Consider the following 12,242-nt stretch of genomic DNA (forward strand, 5'->3'; position numbering starts at 1 on the left):
AGTCTGAAATGGTCTTTCTTAATGTGATTTGACGCAGCAGGTGCTCTGATCCTCTGGAGCTGCATGGAAAATCAAAAGCATTCCTCAAATAAGCAGTATCACATTCATTTTGTTGCAGATAAAGGAGTAAGAGAGGACTTTCCCATAATTCTGCACATTAAAGAGCAATTTTTTGCCTTAGAAAGGTTGTCACCTTTAAGAAGTCCCCAGACAGAAGGCTGGATAACAACAGACAGAGCTCTGCTGCTCACATTCTTCTACATCAGGACATGCTTATGCTGGGAAAGAGATCCTGAAAAATCACTTTTTCACCTACATTCCCAAGCATCCTGCAAATCCAGTTCCAAAGTTTTGTTTAGGCACATGTCAACTTATTGATCACAGGAAATACGGTTTTTTACTGTTGTTATCTATATACTCAAGGTAGAAAAAAAGCCATTTTTCACACCATGCTGCAGTGATATAAAGGCAGAGACAGAAAAATAAAGTGAATTTCTTCAGCTAAAAACATACTAGAACTTTACAAAGGCAAAACTTTGTGACTGAAACTAATAAATGAACATCTCAGCTCCTTTGAAAAAAGCAGGAAGGGCTGTCATGTCTGGCTTTCCTTCCTTCATTCAGTCCTCACTACTACCTTTTAATGTTAGCTTGGCTTAACCCCTTTGTCCTTTAAATGAGGAACTATTTCTGAGGCTCAAAAGCACTGTTTCAGATTCTAAATACATGAGGTTTACTTTACAAGCGCTCTTATACATCTTACAAACTGAACTTGTAAAATAATATACTTAAGTAACAATAAAAGCAGTGATTTGGGTTTTTTATAGCCATGTTGTCTTGGAGAAAAACAAACAGCAGCCAGTGGGGGGAAAGACTGAAGAAAGGTCATAGTCCAGGTGCCCCTGAATTCTGCAGGTGTTACCAGCATTCCTGTTTGTTCCTCAAACCTGCAGTTCCCACTCAGGTTCTAAAACACTTCAGTGAGCCATCAGCTGCCAGCTACAGGGAATAAGATGGTTTTTTTCTGCTGGGAAACCTCTGTTCTCAGTCCTGAGCAGAGGACTTCAAGGGCAAGGAGACAGGCTGCATGTAAGCATGTGTGGAAAAGACAAAGAACAGGTCAAACTGGGGCAGATCCATGCCATTCACTGCATTTTAGAGGACAATGCCCAAACTGATGAAGGCAGACATTAAAGGAATATTGTTACTCCTAAAGTATGGAAATGTAAAACTACCCTTACTCTACATAAAAAGGACAGCTTCACCCTGCTGTTGTGTGTGCCTTCTTTACAGTGTCAGGAAAAAAGAACCAGAATGCACTGCAATGCAAAACCAGGCCTGATGGAGAATGTGCTGCTAATATATTTCATCTGGTTTATAACCCTTCCAGAGGAAGGGGGAGGTTCTGTGATGGAGTTAAGCTGCAGAAGCAAGGGGAAAGTTGAAATTTTACTGCAAATCCGAGCCAAAGGCTGCCTTCACTTGACCCAGCTATAAGCACACAGCTGATCCTTTGGGACTGGGACTCACAGATGACTGAGCTTGATGGTAACCACACATCTCCCCTGTCAGCTACAAAAACTGATGACCTTTAACTACTCCACCCCAATAAGGCATCAAGATTCAAGGGTCTTTGACTCTTCTTTGGCCTTTAGAATTCAACTAGATTCTTAATTAAAAATGGATTCTTTTAACATCAGGAACAGTAAGTTCAAGGTGAAACTGGTAAGTTCAAGGTGAAAGAAAATCATGTGTGTTTCATACAACACATTCATGCCTCAATAACAAATGCCTTGAAGTGCTTGTAGCCAAATTCAACCAAAACACTGTAAAAATTCTTACCTTTGCTGCATCAGATTCTTTAAAAATCATATAAGGCTCTGCACACTCCCCAATATCTCCCTGCTGTAATACTTTTTCGAGCTGAGAAGGAAAATGGACCATTATCAGGACAGGTATCCAACAAGGATTGTTGAATTAAACAAACACTAGGAAGCAAAACATTCTTTCGAAAGAGTTAAAGCTTGATTTCCCTTTGTGATTCAGGGAACAAGCACCACAGTCAAATTATTAGAGCCATTAAGTTCCCAGATCTCCAGCTATAACTGAATCACAAGTGTAAAATATAGGTTCAAAGGGAAAATATACCACTTCACTTTGGTGTCATCTGTTCTAGAGCCACTTTCGGCTCAGTTTTAAGGTCTTAAACACAGCTCACGCTGCTTTCAGCATCGTCACTTCCCCAATTCTGTTCTTATTTCTCTGTATTAAGGACCTACTGCAGCCTTACAAAAAGGTGACTCAGATGCACTCAGCTAAAACAAGCACTATTTGAAATCAGTGTACTTTCAAATCAAACAATGAAACAAACAAATCATTTAAATCAGCCAAAGAGCAGATGTTTGCTTCTGAAGTCTCCAAGTCAGTCAATGCCTCTTGAACACAAAACTGCTTAACATCCAGTTTCTGATAAAAATATCTTCCCTGCCACATGCATGAAGACTTTCTTGCAGAAGCATCCTGGCCCTCCCTCCCACGCCTGCTACTCTGCACATTGCTGTCACTATAGGGTATCTTTAAACTTCTCCCGTGCTTATGAAAGTGCCATTCATACTTGTCTATTAGAAGAACTCCATGAGGCTATCACAACATAATGGAACTAAACTGCTTTCCATGAAATCTTGCACTTCCTGGTGAGTTTATGCTAGCAATACCAGCTGTCTGAAAAGGGCTTTCCCAGTGAATAAACGCCATGAGAAAATTCAGCTGATAAGGCATGCTGTGCATCCATCTTGTTTATCCCTGACTGTATGCTCCTCATCATCAAATCAAAAAATCACCTAAGACACCAGTTCCTCTTGAATCACTGGTTTTATAAGCACCAACGTGCAGTCACCAGCTCTTTCACCCAGATCCCCATCTCATAAATATGGGATTCTCACTTCCCCAGATCTTGTAAAAATCAGAAGGGTGAATACGAGTTCACAGGTAGAATATGACTTTTAGAGGGAATTCAGGAGAATCATACCAAAAACTGGAGACTAGAATGTGCTCCAGCTTTACTGAAAAGCTTATCCTCACCTGGGACTGCTTTGTCACACCACAAAGCCTTAACTCATTTTCAAAGCTCATTCCTCAAGTAAGAAGCAGTTCATGGAGATGAACCTGCACAACCCTGAGTCAGTGGGGTTCTCAGAACACAGCTGTGAGCTAGCAGGCAAAAATCTAACCACTGTCTGGGAACTGGACTGAACTGGTTTACATTTTATTTTAAATAGAAAACAAGAGACAGAAATAACTTCAATTTCTCTGGCATTTCTTACCTTTATTACCAGAAAAACATCTTGAGAGGGGTAAGTGATAGAAAAGATGGCAGACCTGGCCAGTGTGGATATAGCAGCAGGGGGCACATGTGGACGAAGCATTCCCTTCATTTGTTCAGAGTTTAAATCAAAGTAGAAGTTTTCTGAAATCTGAGGAAGAAGATGGAGAGCTTCCAGCATTAGTCACACTTTTTATTTCTGGTAAACTGATCATCAGCAAAACAGACACAAGTAAAAACAGTGCCTCCTTTAAAACCAGGTATAATGATTTTCAAGGAAGAAATCAGGGGAGAACAGTGGGAAAGGATAAAGCAAACAGAGCAAACAACACATACGACCTCTAAAATTTCCTCCAGCTCCTGGAAGGTTCCATCCCAGGACTGGGAATTGCAATTGAAATGAAAATGTCAAAATAGAAAATGATCCTTGAGATCATTCACAGAAAAGGAAAAAAACAGCACATCTTTATAGAAAGACAGTGAGCTTTCTGCCCTGAAACACCAAACCATCAACAGTATTGAGGCTTCAAAGCCAAAAGGAATGTGAGCTAGTTATCAACACCAGAGGTCACTAAAGAACTTACTACATTAAAGGCAAAAAAATGGGGTAATGAGATGATAAAATTGGCTTATGAAATGTGATTTAAATATTAAACAAAGTTCACATAATATTCCACATACTCTCATCTACATAACTTAAAACTCAATGCATTAAATTCAAGTCTTAAAGAGATAAATGTCAAAATGCATATTTTTAACATTTTTCTCCCCACTACTGCTAATATCCTGAATTAGGGAAACTACAGCTCTTCAAATATTAAATACAGAACATAAATATGGGAATACATGTATCTGCATTTCCTGCAACTCAGATCTTGAAAAGGCCCCTCAGTTTTGTTTTGATTTCATCATTTGAGCATGTGTGACTTCCTCGTGCATTATTGAAAGGTTACTGGGGCACACACCATGCTGAATCACGAAAAAGAGATTAAGAAAGTCATAAAAACTTAATCTAAATAAAAGGTTTTAGTTACTTAAGTTCTCTCTGGGGAAGAGACTTTTGAAAGCCAAGATTGGACACTATATATATTCTGATTTCAGGCTCTCACATATTAGATAATATTTTTAGAAAAGTGGCTCTACTTCAGCTGTTTTATTAAGCAGAAGAACACACAAGATGGTTACTGAAATGCCTTCATCACTCTTCCAGCCACTAGTACATCTTCATAAAGGTTTGTTGCTAGAATCAATTCCTCCCTTTTTCAGTAACAAATACAGGTTTGTAATGCTCCAGTGGATATGTCAGCATTCAAGGAATTCAAAACTTACCTTTTTCTTTTCTTTAACATCGTACAAAGCCAAACTTGCAAAAATGGGCTCAATTTCTATTTCAAATCTTGAAAGAAAGAAACACATAAAATCAATTGGCGTGCATTTTGTAAGAAAGAATGACCTACTCCCTCTCTCCAAATCCTTTCTGCCTAAGGTGCTGGCTGACCACTGTCAAGCTGAGATGTCAGGAACAGCTGAGCCAACCTAAGGGCTTGCTCCTGTTGAAAAGGGAGGTCTTGCTCCCCAGTTTTCCTCCCTTTCCTCTCCTGTCCTGCTTTCTCTGTGTTGCCTCTGCTCCCTTCCATCAGGATGCACACTGGTGTTCCCTGGATCATTCAACGGCTCCCAATAAGCTTCTTCAATGCATTGACCCAACAGAAAGGTTGGGATTAGGTCATGAGACATAAAACATACTTCTCCAAACACTTTTCTGATTTGAAAGTTAAGCAAAGCAACCTAATAGCTCCCTTAAAGGGAGAGGAATTATTAATTGGGATAGCTGGACCACTTAGCTCCTCCAATTACCTGGGGAAGCTGTCCTACGTGCTAGTTTACTATGGGGAGCTGTTGATGGGGCCAACTGATCCTTTCAGCATTACTGACCAGAAAGCTCCTTCCAAGGGAGAATCAGGGACAGCCACTCTGGTGGTTTTCATTTTTGTCAGAAAACACTCAAAACATCTCAAAAAAACGTTCAAAAAGATGTCAGTTTTTCAGAGCAATTGCTATCAAGTACTCGTGCTAACTCAAACACCCAGTGAAAATACTCACCTACCAAACTGAGCTAAACTCATTGTCTCCCCTGGGAAGGCAAATACCTTCCAAACCTGCCCCTACACCAAAGTGAGCAGGCACTGAAATGCCTTCTCCTGTCTGCACAGCCTCCTCATCAAACTATGCCCAGTGCACTGTGGGATCTCCCAGAACCAAGTCCTGGCTCAGAGCTCTCAGCCTTTCAGCCTGGAACTCCTTCTGCTACAGAGGAGAACAGCAACATGCAGGACCCCATCATCGAACAGGTATTTTCTTTATTTCTGCAACAAAGGTGAGATTTATCTGAAGATGACTCTGCTCAAGTTATCTCAGCCTTTCTGTTTTACCCACATTTCTTCTCGGACTGAACACCTCCCTGCAGAAGAGCCTATGTATGCTTTGTGCCACTAAGACAGCATAAAGATGTTTGTTATTACAACTGTAAACACAGTTTCAGAGATCACCATGGTACACAAATAAACATCTACTGGGGCAGATTTGCTATAAATTTAGTCAGCAAGAGATGCTCAAATAGCAGAAGTCATTAATATCCAGCATTTAACTTCTTTATGCTAAAAGACACCATCCTTTGGAGAGGAAGCTCCACTGCTATTGCATATTATGTTGTTCCAGTTCATAAAAGGCTGCAAAATCAGTTCATCTCTACGGCTATATTAGGGCCTGGAGTACTCTACGAGCAGGAGATACGTCCCTCACATATATCTCAGTTATGAGCCGAGATGTAGTCTACCTCAAGCTCTCTAATAAGAAGGGTTGACCTAACTGAGGACACAGAAGATGAATACAGCAGTGTGGAAAATCAGTTTTGTACTTTATTTCTCCAAGGGAATAACAGTAAAATTTTACCTTGTGTTATTAGAGAAGAGTTATAGGCAATGAACCAGCTGCAGGTAACCCTATATTCAGGAGCTCCACTTCATTAAACTTGTTTAACAGGTTTCTATTCCTCCAGTTAATGCTGGCTAAGTATATAAAGTCTTCACTCTTAAAGGGACACAGTCAAGGTTGTTGAGCCTAAACTTCAGCCTATTTTTGGTTTTCTTATGTCTTAAGAATTTTTTTAATCATTTTTCCCCCCTCTCTTAAGCATCCTTGTCACAGAGCTCAACACCAGTGACTGGCCAACTTCTAAACCCTGAAGGAGTGCAGTGAAGCACACGTGTGCTAACGTGCGACAGCTATAGCTACAGTCTGGCTGGAAAACACAAAAAAAAGCCAAAGACAGTGAATGTCTTCTATGTCATACCAAAATCAAGAAAGTCTTGGAGACTCAGCACTGTGCAACTTATCCTTCACAGGACTAACCTTTAAGCCTATGATCAAACTACATAATGTAACGTCCCTTCAAGGGTAATAAACAAGGCAGAAGTTATTCTAGATGCCCGTGGATACAACAGCAGATGTCAATTCTCCATTGCCTGTTGGGGTGATACTTACTTAAGGGACAAACATTTCACCAGCAGTCTTTGGCCAAAGTGTTCTTTGGGTACTTCAGGGACGCTAAGTCGTTCTATAGGCTCCTCCTGAAATTAAAGACATGAAGCTTGAACAAACCACTAATAGCATTATGAAGCAAACATATGTATCACTTTTTTTCTTCTAAGACACCAGCACCGATTTAATCTGAGGCTTCCCAACATGTTGCATTCAGCAACAGCTATAAATATGCTAAATTAAATCCCTTTAATGTTTCTACATTATAGGAGATTGCATAACCATAAAGTAAAACCAACCTTCAGACAGTGATATCCATGGCAAGACAATATGCTAAAAAGCTTGCAACCCACAAAATAGCTAAGGTTCTCATGGATGCTAAACACAGGTGATCTCAACTGCTTTAAATTCCTGGCAGAATGACAATTTCCACATTCCCTATAGCCTTCACTTAGTCTAACCCACGTGTATATAAAAATACCTCATCTGGTGCTGGATGTAGTGCAAAAAGCTCCTTATGCCTACTGGACTTCCTCTGATCTTCATTGTGGTGGTCAATCTCTTCATTTGGAGTTCTGTCCAGTAGGTTTGGGAGAAGGGCATCTGGAAGGGAGTTCTTCAGATCAAAAATACTGCATGCCCAGCTGCCCCGGGGAGTGTCGTCAATCGACATTGACCGTCGTTTAAGGTCATCCTGAGATTCAACAAATTAAAGGCAACTTATAATGGGAAAGAGACTGCACTTTTAAAATGAGACTATAAATTAGGTTTTATGCAGCAAGGTTTTAAAGGTACATTACTTGTTCATCCTGGTAACTGTTGCCATCTGGAGCTTCGTCGGACTCAAAGATCTGCTTAGGGAGCCCCTTTTGCCTCTCCTTCTGTTTGTCTAAGGTGTTGGGATTAAATCCAGTTCCCAGCTTGTGATATCTGAAAATCAAGCATTTCAAATGCATTCTCAGCACCCTTTTAGGCTCGAAACCCAGAATCCCAATGAGAGAACAAACCCAGTATTATCAGTGTGAGTCCTCTCAAAGCATAAACTGCTCTCTGCAAACAGTATTTCCAGTCACTCTCCAATGTAGCTGGGTAACAATCTAACCACCAGTATTACAGTACTACAATGTGACTCTGTTCAACTGTAAAGCAACCCTGGGTGATGTCAAAAGAAGTATTATCAATGGCAAATTAAGGTCACCATAAAACGTGTGATTGTGATGCTAAGCTTAAAACAGGCCAAGAATATGAACTGAAGGCCAGAGGTTCTGCTGGAGCAAGAACTGACTCGGAGCAGACAACATTAGTAACTTGAAAACCAAAACAACAACGTGAGGTAGGACTGCAGGAAGTGCAGAAATCCTGAGCACCTCTGGAAAACATCTTTCCAACCCCAACTAAAATGAGCATCTTCCCACAGGGTCTTTATAAGCAGAGTTGGGTCCTTCAGAGCTCTCCAGAGTGTAAGAGCAGTTGCTAGTAAACAGTCTGTCTGCTGTTGCTGACAAGATCAGATCTCTTTGACTAACAAATCTTTGGATACCAAATGGCACTATGTCTATATTTACACACACATATGGCCAGAGCCACAGCCTCCTTACAATACACAGGCTAAGTCAGTTCCTGAAGTAGTGCTGGGGTCACGTCTAGAACGAATTGTTCTTACCCTGCCCTGTTACTAAAGTTACCACAGAAGGATGCACAGACATGTGAAAACCCCTGGACGTGCAGGCAGTGAATAACAAAAGGAAGGAGGAAAACAGAAAAGCATTTTCTTCTCTAGGTTCCAGTTCCTGAGAGCTGAACAATACAATCTGTACGATCCTCACCTGGATGTCTGCATTTCAATCACAGCTCCACCAACAACTGTAAACTCATTCTAAATCAGACCTGACTTCAGAGGTGCTTGTGATCATTGCTGCCATCAGTCTAGCAACAGAAATTATGCCATAAGGTTGAAATAAGAATATGCTATAGTTTTTTTCCAGTCCAGCGAAAAAAACTTCCTTACCTTTTCCAACACCATTAACATAATCACTGGATGGATGGAGGTGCCTGTCTCAGAACACGTTCTGTTTACAAAGAACTGTAGACAGAGACTGACATAAAGATTATTTCCCCTGGTGTGGGGGAAGAGAGAAAGACGGCACAGCAGAGTCACGTTCTTCTCAAGTGAGAAGAGCTGGAGTTTGTGCCCCAAGAGCTTGCCAAAGACTTGTAATCATCCAATAGAATGGATTAAGAGAAACCTGTTAGTCATCCTTCCTTGAAAAACAATTCAATCCTTCCCAGACAGGCTTTTAAGTTCCTCCTCTGCTCCAGCAGTAACTCTCTACCCAATCCATCACCATGATTTTATCCCAGTAAAAATTGCTATGAATGTTTATGGAAGTGCCTCTGCTCTGAAGGGGCAAGTCAACCTTTGACTGTAGCTCAACAATCACTCAACCCACCTTCAACTCACTCAGGCAACTTTGATGTCTTTAGCTTCATGCCTTCGCTGAGACAGAATACAACCTGCAGCTGATCTGCAGAAAGCTCCACTGCCTCCAACTAAACTCCGTCAGTGCACAAATCATAGCCAGGTATTCCAGATACCTGTGAAAGTCACTGAGAAACCAACAAGTGTGCTGGCTGAGTGGGTCACATTGTTCAAGTCTAGTGTGCATTCTAGAGTCTGTTCACAAAGACTGGGAGTTAATAAAGCATCTCTCAGGTTTCTTTCTGGGTAGGGTTTTTTTTCTTTGGTATGAGATTACAAAACACATTTTTATGAGGTCATCTTAGCACTGCAAAACGTATCTTCAGCATCCCCTGAAGTGGTTCTCAGGACAACATTAAACCACTGAATTGTAGCAACTGCCACAAGGGCAGAGCTGTAGCTGTAGTCAAGTCATTTGTAGGTGATGCACATCACATGGATCACTTACTCCTTGACAGTAGCTCTTGAAGTCATCAGACTTTCAATCATCTGAGAGAGTGCATGTTCCAAACAAAGCTACTTGTAAACCTTACTGCTAATCTGCATAAATTAATCAGTACATGCACATTTTCTGAACTGTTAACTCATTAGGTAAATGTTGTGATAGTTGAAATATTAACAAATATTTGTTTAAATTACATACTTTCTCAAAGTCTCTTTGGGAACAAATGAAACCTGCAGGGGGCATCTGAAACATTAGGTGGTTGTGACTGCAAATAAATCTTACATCACTACAAAATTAAAGCAACTTCTCTCTAAAAAGAGTTAAAACATATGGAACAGAGAAAGAAAGCATTTTTCCTTGTTCACATTCCCTAATTTTCCTACTATAGGACTAAAATGACTTAGATTTTGAGAAATGCCCCAAAGGGTTTTGACGTCCAAGATCTAATTTTCAAAGCACAAAGCATCACTTCAGCTAAACACAAAGCATCAGTTCAGCTGAGCCAGGCAACTAAAAGCCAGGACTCATAGAACCAGTAGCCAAGACGATAGTTTTTGGGCTTCCTCATACCAGTTAGGCAACATGAAAAAGTTTAAATATGAAATCTAGCTGACAAATGGCACAGGGGAACTCACTTTCTGTTCACAATCGCCCAGTCTTCTGTGTAACTTCTCACACAGTCCCTCACATGAGGGTCCATCTCACTGTGAAAAGAACAGAAACAAACACCTGCAAAATCAAAGACGTGATAACAGACTTCTTAAAACACACATACTTTCACTTGAGCTTGTATTTACTCTTCAGGGTTTGACAGGCAAAACTTCCAGGCTTCAGCCTTACAGATGCCCAAATCATAGAATCAAGGAACGGTGGGGGTTGGAAGGGACCTTTACAGATCCAGTCCAACTCTCCGGCCAAAGCAGGTCCAATCTAGATCAGGTCACACACGAACACTTTCAGGTGGGTTTTGAAGCCCTCGAGTGGAGGAGACTCCACACCCTCCCCGAGCAGCCTGTGCCATGAGTGAGGTGTCCCCCTGACAGCTCCTACCTCTCTTCAGGCACAGCTGACACAAGCGTCCGGCATTCTCGGGGGGTGTACACAACCTCAATGTCATCAGGAGGGAATTCAACCAAGTCCCTCAGGGGTCCAGACTCCACTGCAATGGGGTGTGTAATAAGGTAGTCCTCCAGCTCAACGGGGTCCACTGCTTCTGTAAGTGGTACCTGGGAAAAGACAAGCAATGGAAGGGTCTTCAAACAAGGTGAAATCTAAAAAGCAGCATCGCATGCACATATTCTATTTTGTTTTTTAAACCAGCTCTTCTGTCTCGTTGAGGAAACTTGATCTAACAATAGTTAATGAACTCCAGTGGTGTTAACTGTAGCCAATACACATCACAAAGCTGTTTTTCATGTCTTTTACCTGCTATTTCTCTGGATATGTCTACGATGCACATCATCATCATTCAAACAAAATACTCATTTTTTTTAAAAAGGATTTTCATCCACTTTCAAGAAACTCCTCAGCCTGCACCACAGGACATTTTTGCATGACTTTGGATTTGTTTTTACCATGGTGTGACACAAAGGGAACCTTCCCCCTGATCCAAGATGCAAGTACCCTTTCAGGCTCAGGCCTGGCCCTCAGACAGGAATCCAGAGCACGAGCTGATTTACCAGGAACCCAGGAAGCCCCAGAACTCTAAAGACTGTTTTGAATTAAACCACTTCTCTGTGGAACACAATGTCCACCTACCACAGGAACAAGTGGTTCCTCTTCTCTCTGACATTAGGAGCTTTAGTGCCATGATGTCTCTGCCCACACCAGGGACACCACATCTTTGCTGGGCACAATGCTCACACCCAAAGCACCAGGGATGACTGAACAAAAACATGTGCAAGAAAACAGCAGCTTTCACTGGCAGTATTGATCTCATCATGCTGAAAAAAGGGAGCTTTTTATAGATACATGGAAAAAAAAAGTATTAACTGGATACATACATTACATAACCATGTACTGTTACATATGTATATTACATAAATATACATGTATATTCTGATCTGAGATTATGCTATGAGCCTGTGGATAAACACAGACATTAAGAAGATGACGCTCTAAAAACAACTTTTGAGGAACATATCTCTAGAGCAACTGACAGATCTCCTAGAATTCCCTGGCACTTCCCAGTGAGTTTGGGTGCTTAAATATGACTCACAAAAATACATCAAAATTAGCAATTTTTCTCTGCTATTTCCTCTTTCCTCACATCCAGATGATTTCTGTGGGACAGGGAAGTATGCTGTGACTTTCTTCAATTGGAGATTACTTTTAAAAGAACACTTAGTACTTAAGTTTTAAATGTGTTTCCCAAAAAATTTGCCGTGCCATTCTCTAATGCCAGTTTTTCAACTTCTACTGACAAATAAAACGTTCTGGACCGAACGGGCTTTTCA

At 41.0% G+C, this 12,242-nt stretch overlaps 1 protein-coding gene across 6 annotated transcripts in view; it reads right to left on the minus strand.

The window, feature by feature from the left end:
• DOCK7 (dedicator of cytokinesis 7) overlaps positions 1-12,242 on the minus strand; it is a 104,230-nt gene that overhangs the window by 70,607 nt on the left and 21,381 nt on the right. For all 6 annotated transcript variants that reach the window (XM_062003332.1, XM_062003334.1, XM_062003331.1 and 3 more), the window contains exons 3-10: positions 10,837-11,012; positions 10,422-10,490; positions 7,663-7,792; positions 7,344-7,556; positions 6,866-6,951; positions 4,652-4,718; positions 3,324-3,473; positions 1,843-1,923 (exon numbers count right to left, since the gene is read on the minus strand). In XM_062003332.1, the coding sequence (XP_061859316.1) occupies positions 1,843-1,923; positions 3,324-3,473; positions 4,652-4,718; positions 6,866-6,951; positions 7,344-7,556; positions 7,663-7,792; positions 10,422-10,490; positions 10,837-11,012 (972 nt within the window). The remainder of the gene's footprint in view (positions 1-1,842; positions 1,924-3,323; positions 3,474-4,651; positions 4,719-6,865; positions 6,952-7,343; positions 7,557-7,662; positions 7,793-10,421; positions 10,491-10,836; positions 11,013-12,242) is intronic.

The sequence above is a fragment of the Colius striatus genome, chromosome 10, assembly GCF_028858725.1.
Source record: "Colius striatus isolate bColStr4 chromosome 10, bColStr4.1.hap1, whole genome shotgun sequence".
Taxonomy (NCBI): domain Eukaryota; kingdom Metazoa; phylum Chordata; class Aves; order Coliiformes; family Coliidae; genus Colius; species Colius striatus.